This window comes from Piliocolobus tephrosceles, chromosome 1 (assembly GCF_002776525.5).
Source record: "Piliocolobus tephrosceles isolate RC106 chromosome 1, ASM277652v3, whole genome shotgun sequence".
NCBI classification, from domain to species: domain Eukaryota; kingdom Metazoa; phylum Chordata; class Mammalia; order Primates; family Cercopithecidae; genus Piliocolobus; species Piliocolobus tephrosceles.
The window spans coordinates 17,531,462-17,544,357 of record NC_045434.1 but is presented as its reverse complement, the minus strand read 5'-3'; the positions used below and the strand labels follow the sequence as shown (position 1 = coordinate 17,544,357).

The window sequence follows — 12,896 nt, the reverse complement described above, 5'->3', positions numbered from 1 at the left end:
AGGAACGATCACGGTCTGCTAGACTCCTCACACACAGTGACCGTCAGGGATAATTCCTGGCTGCTATAAAATTCCTGGCTGCAATAAAATGCAACTAAATAGGCTAAGTGCTACCACTCAGAGTAATGTAAAATGGGCTCTGTCTACAAGTTCAAACACTCCTGAATACTGAGCCTAAGAGTAAGTAGGCCAAAAGAAGTGAATACCTGATCATATAAATAAGATTTTGGTAATTTTCTTTCGCCAACTACTTTTTAAGTTTTTTATTCATGGTTCTTTTTTTTTTTTTTTTTTAAGAGTCAAGGTGCCACTCTGTCACCCAGTCTGGAGTGCAGTGGTGCAACCATAGCTCACTGCAGCCTCAAACTCCCAGGCTCAAGTGATCCTCTCACTTCAGCTGCCCAAGTAGTTGGGACTACAGGCACACACCACTATGCCCAGCTAATTTTAATTTTTTTTGTAGAGGGGAGCAGTTTCACTATGTTGCCCAGGCTGGTCTCAAACTCCTGACCTCAAATGATCCTCCCACCTCAGTGTCCCAAAGTGCTGGGATTACAGCTGTGAGCTACCGCGCCTGGCCTTCATAGTCCATTTTTATCCATACATTCACCCTTAAAAGGTTATCTTATATGACAGCAAAACACTTTAACCTTGAAAAAGTGGATCAAATTCATTGTACTACATATTAACTTATAAAAATGAGTATAACAATTCCAGTTTTCACAGAGCTCCAAAGTAACAGGAAACTCCCTTTCCTCCTCCAGTTATGATACCCTTGTGTGGACCCCCCTCAAGTAGTTACCTTTTCAAGTTCATCCAGCTTTTGGCGACTTTGCTAAAGGCCTCTGAACCAGGGGCTGTCATAGCTTCAAAGTCTACTAACTGAAAAAGAAAGACATTTAGGAATGTTACTAAACGTGGAGGACACAGGCTCGGCTGGAGATCGGTGTGACTTGTGTACCTTAAAATAAAAATCTGTAAATTGGGACTTAACACACAACCAAGCATGTCTCCCTTCCCCTCCAACGTACCTTCCCTTTGGGAATTTTTCCTGCTACTTCTTTCCCACTTGCCATCAGCGCTCCCACGATGACCGAGTAAGCGATCACACTATTTAAATAAAGAACAGTGGTCAATCCATCCTGAACGGTCTACAGTTACCATGGTAAATTTCACCATGGACTTCCCATCATGAAAGATAAAATTTATTCAAAATTTCTTTCGAATAAAACACTAAATGTTTCATTTAACATGAAAATATGTCTATTTGTTTAAGAATAGTTTACTATTTACTATCAGAATGTATTTACTGGCCAGGCGAGGTGGCTCACACCTGTAATCCCAGCACTTTGGGAGGCCAAGGCGGGCGGATCGCTTGAGGTCACAAGTTTGAGAGCAATATGGTGAAACCCTGTCTCTACTAAAAACACAAACATCAGGCTGGGCATGGTGGCTCATGCCTGCAATCCCAACACTTTGGGAGGCCGAGGCGGGTGGATCACTTGAGGTCAGGAGTTCAAGACCAGCCTGACCAACATGGCAAAACCCCATCTCTAACAAAAATACAAAAAATTATCCAGGAGTGGCAGCATGAGCCTGTAGTCCCAGCTACTTGGGAGACTGAGGCAGGAGAATCGCTTGAACCTCATAGGCAGAGGTTGCAGTGAGCTGAGATCGTGCTACTGCACTCCAGCAATGCATGTATACAATAAAGTTCGTAAATACAAATACATATGTTAGTCTTACTTTTTAAGCATTAGAAATGCTGGCCTTCAAGGAAGAAATGCAGAACACATTCTCACAATGTACTGATAGACGGTTTGGAGCTTTGGGCGTGTGTGTGAAGTGCCATGGCTCCGAGGTGGCTGTTAGAGGCCAGGAGGTTGTGGGATACCTTTGCCTGCTGGCTCGGAGGCTCATGGGGCAAGGTCTGCTGCCCTGCCACTCCAGAACGAGTATAGAGCTGTGAATGTGCAGGTCTGGGGTAGGAGGCGTTTGCAAGGTGCTGTGCTTCTGCTCTTGGTGAGGAGAGAGGGGGCTGGCTGGTTCTGGGTGGAAGGAGCTGGCAAAAGGTCATGGGACCCGCTATTGTAACCACAGTGTTGTGCTTTTCCCAAAACAAATTGGCTCAAGATAAAGACAGCTCTCGCCCATGAGATAATGCATCCTAGCAGGGGGGAAAGGATGGCACGAGCACCTTCAGAGAAAGCTAACAAGTGCCACGGGCGGACACCAAGCAAAGCGAGTCAAGGTGATTCATGGGGTTCTCCAGCAGGGAAGACTTCAGAGGCTAAAGACATGTGCCCTGCATCCTCCAGGGCCCCAGGGCTGAAGATGAAAGCGGCAGAGAAGGCAGGGAGATGTGGCGGACAGCCCATGCGGAGAGCCAAGGGGAAGAGAAAGAACAGCGGAAGAGAGCGGTGCTGCAGCCAAGGCAAACCGGGGCAGGGCACGGCTGGCACTGTGCACTGTGCATGCTGCCAAGCTCGGCTTGAACCCATGGTTTTCAGAAGGTGCTGGAGAGCTGCAGGGCACAGAGAGGAGCAGGAGCAAAGCTAGCTGCAGTGGGTGTAGGGAAGAGAGAAACAGAAGTGTGGGAAGCACAACCAACAGACTATTTAGGACTGAAGGGATGTAGGGATGAGGGAGAGTTGAGGACAATCAGAGCTGCACTTCCTTCAATGTCACACAGGAGCCAGCAGAACTGCTGCAAGGACAAAGGACAAAGGACAGATGCTGGCTGTTGAGCACAGTGCCTGCACGTGGGGCCCACAGGCAGTGATGTGTACAGGCCTCACATCACTTATTCAGTGGACACAAATAGCAATGTTATGCTGATAACATCTATGTTTCTATTTCATTTCAATGAGTCTTAAATACTATAACCAAATTTACTATTGCATTTAGGGGAGTTTTACTTCCTAAAGCATTAATCAAAGATAAAGACATTCAAGTGTTATTATTTTTAGCCAAAACATTTTAAGTTCAACTATGTGCCAGCAATGGCAAAAGGCCATTTACATGATTTACTGCACACAGTACTGGGAAAAGGAGAATGAAATGAAAACTCTACAGTCATAGCCCTTGTTTTAATGATACCTAAAAAACTCCTGATATACAAGTAGCAAGAATTTATCCAAAATAATAAAAATGGTACAGAGTGACTGGTGGCCCCAAAGTATAAAATATGAGGATTACGGGTCACCTGACAGCCCAAAATGGAAAAGGGAGAGGAGGAGGAGGTTCAGTAAGAGGCTGGCAAATACAAAAAAATGAAAACACACTGAGCATGGCGCATGGTACACAGTAAACTTCCCATGAACTTGTGCTGAATGGATGAATCCCTATCCTATTAAACGTAAGCACAGTATATTAGAACTGTCTTCTATAATTCTTTTGATGATGTGATAGACTAAGGAAATATTTTTTTGTGTAGATTTTGGAAAAAAAATAGGGAGCTCCTTACCATTTCTTTGTGTACTCTGTACCTACATCCATAACAGGAAGGATAAGCAAAAAAGAACACATTTCTCAATTTAAAATAATTTTAATGACAGGATATTACTTACCTGGATCCTCGAGAGAGTGGCATCAAATTATAAAAGTAATAAACTAAGGATAATATTAAGTTGCAGACAGCATCAGCCTCCTAGAAAAAAAGACACAGGCTCATAAACTTAAATACTAGATACGAACTAATTTTTCATTAGGTGACAGGACACACAAGAAAAATTTACACCAAGAAAAGGATTGTTTTCTTCCTCTCCCATAAGAACCTACTTTTCAAATTCTTGAATATTCTATACCCTTTTGTATCATTTTTTCCAATTTAGTTCAATTTAGAGCAATGCTTTCCCACCTGTTTCTTAAACTGCAACTCTTTGATAAACATAAAAATCTCGGTCTCCTTTAATGTTATTTGAAATGTCAAAATATATATTGTGATTAAAATTTTAAAAGGCATTTATTAACACCAAATATGTTTCCTCAAACAACATGCATCCTTACCCCAAACGATCTGGGTAAGCCCCTTCCCCCACTCTGCATTGAGATTTGGATGATGCTCAATTATGTATATAAACTTAGATGTTTAATTATACGGATGCAGTGATTAAATGTTGGAGAAATAAGGTGACTTTTCAAGGGTAAGGGGCATCCGTCCACTGCAGAACACAGGGAAGGGGTGTGGTGGGGATAGAATGTCCACCATACCCTGCTGTCTGCAACGACGCCACCTCGAGTCCAGGCGGACAACCAAGGGAGGAAGCCACAGACCAGGAAAGGACCATTAAGTGCAAAGTATACACAACTTCATTGTACTTTCCTTGCCATTAACTCATCAGAATACATCATCCAGTTTACATTCAAAAGCTCATTATAAATATATGGTTATAAGCAACAACCACAACGAAGGGAAGAAAATGGAAGGAAAAGGTGAAGAACAGGTCATTTTCATTATGGACCAACTTTTTTGTATCTTGTCAAAGCTCAAACTTACGATAATGTTGTAGCACAGTACTAAATTATTAATTTATTATCCTCCCCATTACTGTAGTTACTAAATACGAGAATTTTTGCCTATAAGAAATAAATATTTTTTAGGTCAATTCAACCCAATTTCAAGCACAAGATGTACAATCTCAATGAAAGGGCAGAGGTTCAAAAAGTTGTAAAAAGAATCATGAGAAGAACAGAAAAATGGAAACAAAGAGAAACCTACCCCAAATTCTGATGAAAGAATCAATACTTTTCCTTTTGCTGTCAAATCTTTATAAAGCGCATCTATTTCAGCATGATATAATTGTGTCCTTTCTTCCGTGGTTTGAGTTTCCACAGAAAATAATATATTGCCAACTCTGAAAATACAAAAATAAGTGTCAAAGGCATGTATTATAAGTTCAAACAGCCAAACACAGAAAGTTTTTTTAAAAACCAAAGAGCATGCTGATGTGGCACTAAACATACACAAGAATGTGCCTTACCTTTCTAACTACAGATAAGCAAGGCAGGTGTCATGAGAATGCATTATTTCTTCATAAAATGTGATAGTTGCCTCACCTTTAAGTGATCAGTAACTCATTTGCTCACAGTTAAGTCTAACTACATGTACTTATTACACAAACTTAAGCTAATATGTGGAAAACAATTACACACAGTAAAGAATGGATTTAAACAACCAGTAAATATTTTCTAAGCCACCCCATTAGGATTAAAGGTCACAAGCAAGAACTGTGTGTAGGAAGATAGTTCAGGGACGACAACATGTTTTTGTTTTTTATCAAAACAAAAAAAAAGTGGAGCTTAAGGTCCACTTAGGTTCTATGGAGGATATAAGTTTGATACAACAGGCATTTTTTGTATAATGCCACCAGCAAAGTTTGCATTTAGTCCTTGGAGCCTACAAAGAAAAGTCCAGCTGCTGCCTTGATTGAGGAAGGAAGGAAGAAACTGGGCCACAAATTATTATTATTAGAGATGGGATCCTGCTCTACCATCCAGGCTGGAGAGCAGTGGCATGATCATAGCTCACCGTAGCCTCAAACTCTTGGGCTCAAGTGATCTTCCTGCCTCAGCCTCTTGAGTAGCTGGGACTACTGGTACGCACCTGTAGTTATTTTTAAAAATCCATTGCAGAGGCAGAGTCTCACCATGTTGCCCAGGCTGGTCTCAAACTCCTGGCCTCAAGCAATCTTCCCATCTTGGCCTCCCAATATGCTGGCATGAGCCACCACTTCTGGCCAAGGGCCACAAATTATTACGAAACCATGATTCAGGTCATAATGTAGCTCATCAGAGGTTCAAAAAAAGAATCTAATTTGGACAACATAGAAAAAAGCAGGAAAGGTCTCATGGGAAAAGTGGCCTAAACATGGGTTGGGATGGGAGTGAGAGACCCAGACATCAGAAAGCAGAGGTGAACTGGGGAACAAGCATTCCAGTCGGACTAGCAGGCCAGGTTCCAACAGGGAGACAGTCCAGGTCAAGCAGGAAATGTCTGAGGCCACTTTGTGAGAGGCTGTGAATGCCTGGCAGGGAAGCTGGTTTGGGTAGCCACAGGAAATGGCTGCGTATGGAGAGGGGAGAGATTTGCGGAGCTAGGGGAATGTCCAGTGAGATGGAGCTTTAGCAACATTGGTGAAGCGCTGCTGAAGCAGGAGACAGGAGATGGGATGCCAGGCAGAGTCGTCTCGAGGGGTCAGGAGGCCCAGAGCAAGGGAGGCAACAAGTGGAGCAAAGCAGGCAATTGAGGAAAGATGTCACATTTCAGGGGGAGAAATTTCATGTACAGTTGACCCTTGAACAACATGGGTTTAAACTGCATGGATCCACTTATACGAGGATTTTCTTCCGCCTCTGCCACCCCTGAGACAGCAAGACCAACTCCTCCTCAGCCTACTCAATGTGAAGATAATGAGGATGAAGACCTTTATGAGGATCCACTTCCACTTAATACATAGTTAAGTATATTTTCCTTATGATTTTCTTTTTTTCTTTTTTTGAGACAGAGTCTCACTCTGTCACCAGGCTGGAGCGCAGTGGCGTGATCTTGGCTCACTGCAACCTCCCCTTGTGGGTGCAAGCAATTCTCCTGCCTCAGCCTCCTGAGTAGCTGGAATTACAGGTGCGTGCCACCATGCCTGGCTAATTTTTGTATTTTTAGTAGAGATGGGATTTCACCATACTGGCCAGGCTGGTCTCGAACTCCTGACCTCATGATCCGCCTGCCGTGGCCTCCCAAAGTGCTAGGATTACAGGCGTGAGCCACCGCGCCCAGCTGACTTTCTTAATAACATTTTCTTTTCCCTAGCCTACTTACTGTAAGAATACAAAATGTAATACATGTAACATATAAAATATGTGTTAATCAGCTGTTTTTGTTTTTGGTAAGACTTCTGGTCAACAGTAGGCTATTAAATTTGGGGGTAGTCAAAGGTTATATGCAAATTTTTGCCTGCTAGGGGTGGGAAGGTCAATCCACCTAACCCCTGAGTTATTCAAAGATCAACTGTACTTATATAGTAATTTCATTTCTGTTTGGGAATCTGATCTGAGGATACATATCATGGATGTGTGAAAAGGGAGGAGAACACTTTTTACATTAAATAGCACACCCTGCAATCAGGGGAGAATGATCTTTGTTGGGAACGTACTTTGATAAGAAGCTTGAGGTGAAGATCAAGACTTCAAAGATATAGAAAAGCCCCGAAATCTGGAAGTTGCTGAACTGGTATTTACTCATGAAGGCCTGTTTAAGTTGTTTTTTGTTTGTTTGTTTTTGTTTTTTTTTTTTGAGACGGAGTCTTGCTCTGTCGCCCAAGCTGGAGTGTAGTGGCGCAACCTTGGCTCACTGCAACCTCCGCCTCCTGGGGTCACGCCATTCTCTTGCCTCAGCCTCCCAAGTAGCTGGGAGCACATGCACCCGCCACCACTCCCAGCTAATATTTTTGTATTTTTAGTAGAGACGGGGTTTCACCTTGTTAGCCAGGACGGTCTTGATCTCCTGACCCCATGATCTGCCCGCCTCAGACTCCCAAAGGGCTGGGATTACAGGCATGAGTCACTGCGCCCCGCCCTGTTTAAGTTTTGATGTGAAACTTGAAGAGGTGGCTCCTTGTAGCTTAGAGGAAAAGTATGTGAGAAAGTCAGAGCCCAAAAGGCAGAGGGGCTGCAGAATGTGAGCCACAGTCTTATGTTGAGCAGGTGGAAACCAGGGGGAGGGCATGGCGCTTCCCAAGGCTATGCACCTGAAGATGGGGTGTATGTGTGGGGGTGTATGTGTGTGTGGGGGGGGGTGTGCACGTGCACAGCTCAAGGCAATTCCACTCACAATTCAAGGAATATGGAGGCTGACAGACAAAGCTTGGATTTCAGATGTAAATAAAATTAGAGTTAACAAAAATGTTTACTACAGTGCTATTTATAAAGTAAAACAATGAGAAATACCCTAAGTGGTCAATAACAAAAAGATCAGAGAAATTCTACATCTATACACTGGAATATTATGCAATTACTAAAAATACTTTTAAGAATATGACTGGGGAAATGACTGTGATAATGTAATGGTAAGGGTAAATAGTGGAACAGTCTAACTCAGTTTTTTAAAGAAAATACCTTGATTTTTATTTTGTTAATTTTGCTTATCTGTATATTCTAAATTTTCTATAAGATTAAACTACTCATTAATTATTAAAGCTGTTTCTCTCTCTCTCTCTACATATAGATAGATAGATAGATAGATAGATAGATAGATAGATAGATAGACTTACATACATATATATTTAAATCTACAATGGACTTCAATCTGCCAACTGCTCATCTTTTTTTCATTTTATTAGTAAAAGCCTCCCTCGTGCCCCCCAAGGAACTTCAAAAACCCGGAAGAATGTCTTCCACAAACTACATCATACTTAGTATCTAGAAAGTCCTTAGATTTATGTATCTGCTGGTGTAATACTTTAGATGTCAATTTTTAAAAATAACTGGTTATAACTGCTCACTGGACCTTGATACTTTTCATTTCAGGATAGAGCCAAAGTTCAACATGACAAAACTCTACAGCGACAATAAGCACAGGCACCCTTTCTGCCTTGTCTCTAGCTTACACCACATTAAGAAGGACACATACTTGTCTCCTGTAATCGTGATTGTGAATCCATCATATTCCTTCCCTTGGTCTTTAAGGCTGGGAACTTTCGTGTTCACAGTGAACCCATCCTTTGTTTTAGTATTAAACTGCTTTCAGGGAAAAAGAAAATTCACGTTACTAGTGTTTCATTCACTGTAAACCCCAACTGCAATTCTGTAGTGCTGGCTCTACCTTACATGTTTTTAAAAAGGGCCAAGGAGGTCATCTGATACAAGAGATAGTGTCCTGGTGGCCAAGGACATCTCTGCCTGTCCTCAGGCCCCAACAGAGCCCAGGTTATGCTCCCCACAGCTCCCACCAGAGGCCAGCAGAGAACCTCAGCACCAAAAGCTCACAGGTTCTTTTCATCAAGAAGGGGCACTGCTCACTTCTAAGAGCTCCCTTTGAATGTTTTCTCATGCCCATCTTAGTAGGCAGCAACTTTGAATCATGGCAGAATAGTTGCACCTAACACCCTGTAACTCAAAAATGCAACTTTCATACTAGTGCTCAAAGCAGAGTCTGATTTTTCTGAATAGTAGCCAGGATTATATCCACTAACTGGAGAACTTCATTCACACCCACACCCACACCCACCCAACTCTGTGGGCCACAGAGAAGTCGGTTAAGTTAAAGGAATTACTGAGTTAAGAATGGCCTTTGGTGTGATAAGTGTATGAATACAGTTTCAGATGTTAGCTTTCTGTTTAAAACATTTGGGACAAACCTGCAATGGCAATAAACAAGTTTCAGAAAATGACCCCCAAATTCAGTTAACTTAATATTGCCTTTTTAAAAAAACTGATGGACTGGAAGTTAAGAGAAGCAACAGTAACGTAAGAGAGGCTGCTACTTCATGAGGGGAGAGTTTGTCTAGAAACAGAAAGATGCACCAGGTGTCACCAGCAGCCCAGAAGCCAGAGGATGAGTGGCACAGGCCATCAGGGCAACACCAGGCACTGAAGAGGCAAGCATCTTTCACGCAGAAGAAATGCGCTAACACACTATGTGCCAATTCTCATCTAATCCTCACAACATACTGATAGCACTAGGTATGGTCTCAATCTTACAGATGAGAAACGAACTAGATGAGACAAAGTCTGGCTGAGTCCCAGCCAGCAGGGAAGCCGCAGAGTTGGAAAGTGGGCCCAAAGGCCTTGGTGAATTCCAGTCCGCGTTACTTGCTAACAAACCGCCTCTAGGGGGCGCTGACATACACGTTAACTTGGTTTTTCACCAACAGCACCCTTGTGCCTTTCAGTGGAAGCTGACCTGGTGCATTTCACCAAGCACTTTAAACACTGAAATATCTTGTTGTATATTCCGCTGTGTGTGCCTTGCAAAGTACCAATATATCTGTAATCCTGGGTAAAAGCTGGATGTATAATGCTGAAGTGGAATGTCATCCCACCACAGAGAACAAACATCTTACATCTTCCAAACAGTTGGGACTTCACACCAAGAGGCGCATTGAGACTGGCGATGCCGCGTCTCTCCAGTTGCATGCTAAGTGACTATAGTCTTGTAGCCCACTCTGTTTTTCTTCTTAAACAAAGACATATAAAATATTAAAATCTCCCTAAGCTGATCTTGTATTCTGCCTAATACCACAGGACATCTAAATGCCTGACTAGAATACCCACAAGAAGGCAGCTGAAGCGCCCTCACACACACTCCAGTTTCCTTTTTATATGGTACTTCTCAGGGCCTATGGCGAAGCCATTCTGCCCCCTGTGGGGCACTGAGGGAATTTATGGGAGACTGATTATTACAGGGATTGGATAGTTCGGAGCCAAGATTACTATATGTCCCACAGTACAGGGGATTGTCACACATAATGTACGATTTTCTAATGTCCCACTGGATTTTCATGTAGATGAAGAACATGTTTATCATTTAATCAATATGTGGGCCTGGAACCAACTGTTTTGCACTTAAACACTGATATTTATTATAAGTTTTCATACACACTGAATTTGCCAGGAATGCAAATAGCATATACATTAAGAAGTACACCATATATAGCTTGGAGCTTTGCTAAGCGTGGTTTACCATTTCAGAAAACCACATTGCCAATGACAACATAGCTCACCAAATAACTCACAGATATGGGACTGACGGACTTGTAACTGTCACATTCACCATGATTTTATGTGCAGGTGTGAAGCACTGGCTGCTGCTTTCCGGCTTCTAGAGAAGGCATGCCCGAATTTCCACATACTGAGATACACTGTGTGGACACTGTGTGAACTGAGATACTGAGATGACTTTGTGTGGACATTTTTTAGTAGGTGAGACATATTCTCTATGAAGTTCATCCTAGTGCAATAAAAGAGTAAGTAAAGGGGGCATCTGAACATGTTTACTGAGTCAACACATTGAGTATGAGAAGGTTGAGGGCCGCTGTGTTAGTGCATCCAACCCTCACAATAAACTCTCCAAGGTAGGTCTGGCCAGAATATTTGGTCTTCAGCAGACAAAAACCTGGAATAACTGTAAACTAGGCTCATCCACACCCAGCCAGGCAGATGTGGGTCCTGGGTCAGATGCTCAGCTCTGTTCATGACATGCTACTTCCTCGTTATTCCTTAGAAATGGACACACTTTGCTTATTCATACAAATTTCCTAAATTTTACATCAATCAATCTCATCTACTATAGCTACAAGGAAAACATTTACTGAAGTTCCACGTTAGTGTTCAAATCACTAATTGGAAAAGCAATTCTAACTGCTGTTGGAATGTTTTGGGGTAGTTTTACTCCTAGATGGAGGAAAGGTTCACACAGCTATAATTTCTTAATGGATTATACTTTAATCAAATAATTTCTGTCCCTTGTAGTGTTCTTCCCATTGAATTCAAATGTTTCCATTACTGATATTGCCACACATACTTTTCTTCTCATTAGCATTTGCCTGGTATACCTGGATCATACTATCTAGCTTTTTTTTTTTTTTTTTTTAAGGAGATGGGGTCTCTCACTCTGTCACCCAGTGTGGGCAAGAAAGCAAGACCCTGTCTCAAAAAAAAAAAAAAAAAAAAAAAAACCAGAAATTTATTCTGGAGGCTGGGAAGTCCAAGATCAAGGTGCCAGCATCTGATGTGAGCCTTCTTACTGCTGCCTCACATGATGGAAGGTGGAAGGGCAAGAGAGGCCACTCCCTGAAGCCCTTTTTATAACGGCATTAATCCATTCATGAGGGCTCCACCATTAAACACTTCCCATTAGGCTCCACCTCCCAACATGTGTGTACTGAGGATTCCATTCCGACACATTCATTTTGGGGGGAACACATTCAAACAATGGCATTTACTTCTCTAGTAATTAAAGAGAAGAGGTTATTTTGCCTTCCTTTAAAGGGTACTGAGTTTTGACAGGCAGTAAAATCACTAGTAGATTCATTTAATCCTTTAGACTTAGTTTCATTCTTTGTTAGGGCAGTCTATTTAGAAATGGTTCTCAGTCCTAGGTTGTGAGCCTTACCGTAGAGTGTGGTCTTACTTTTACAGTGTGTCCTTTCTGAGGTCTTAACTAAATGCCTGAGGTGTTCACAGGATCCATCCACATTGGCAAGGCCGAAACTCCAATGTCTCTCAGCACACACACCTCTGATACCTCTGCTCAGCTTTCTTTCCCACAGCAGTCACTCTCTGCTGAGCCTCTCATGGTCTTTTATTGCATGTTCATGACCAAGGTCTTAGTCAAGGATGAAAAGGAGTGCTCACATTGACCCCTGAGCACTCCCCAGCCTACATGGCCTCCTTCTCTTCTCTACTCTGCTCTGCAAATTCCAGCCACTTTGGCAGACCCAAACTCCACTCTCTACCTCCTTAGCTTAGCAAGACCACTGTACTCTGCTTGGGCTCCACATTACCATGCAGTGGTCTAATAAATACTCCCAGTAGAAACCAGGGGTGACAGTGAGATTCAGAATCTTGTAATGAGCCAGTGCCTGAAAATAACTGACTTATATTTTGTCCAGTTTTATAACTGCAATCATGTAGAAGGGCAGCTGAGTACCAGTTACTCAGCTGTGGCCAGAAGCAGAATTCAATTATAAGTATTTTTAAGTTTTCTTTTTTCTATATTAACTGCTTCCTTGCAAGCTGAGTCTGATGCCTGTATGTTCTTTTATTTTGGTTATTTTTCAGAATGTGTTCATACTAGTGATTTCAAATAGCATTTAATAATTCTGAATTCTGTTTTAAAAAGTGCTGTTGGTTTTCTTTTCCTCTAAAAACATGGACTGCCATGCTGATGCTAAAGTTAC

The 12,896-nt window shown here is 42.2% G+C and overlaps 1 protein-coding gene across 10 annotated transcripts in view; it reads right to left on the bottom strand.

The window, feature by feature from the left end:
• TTC13 (tetratricopeptide repeat domain 13) overlaps window positions 1–12,896 on the bottom strand; it is a 101,466-nt gene that overhangs the window by 28,559 nt on the left and 60,011 nt on the right. For 7 of the 10 annotated variants that reach the window (XR_002726294.2, XM_023191842.3, XM_023191841.2 and 4 more), the window contains 5 exons: window positions 8,627–8,736; window positions 4,721–4,856; window positions 3,570–3,649; window positions 1,032–1,110; window positions 803–882 (listed from right to left, as the gene is read on the bottom strand). Coding sequence is in view for 9 of the 10 variants with exons in the window: in XM_023191842.3 (XP_023047610.1) it covers window positions 803–882; window positions 1,032–1,110; window positions 3,570–3,649; window positions 4,721–4,856; window positions 8,627–8,736 (485 nt within the window). In the remaining variant the exon portion in view is untranslated. The remainder of the gene's footprint in view (window positions 1–802; window positions 883–1,031; window positions 1,111–3,569; window positions 3,650–4,720; window positions 4,857–8,626; window positions 8,737–12,896) is intronic. The other 3 variants (XM_023191840.2, XM_023191845.2, XM_031935491.1) reach the window with 1 other exon arrangement.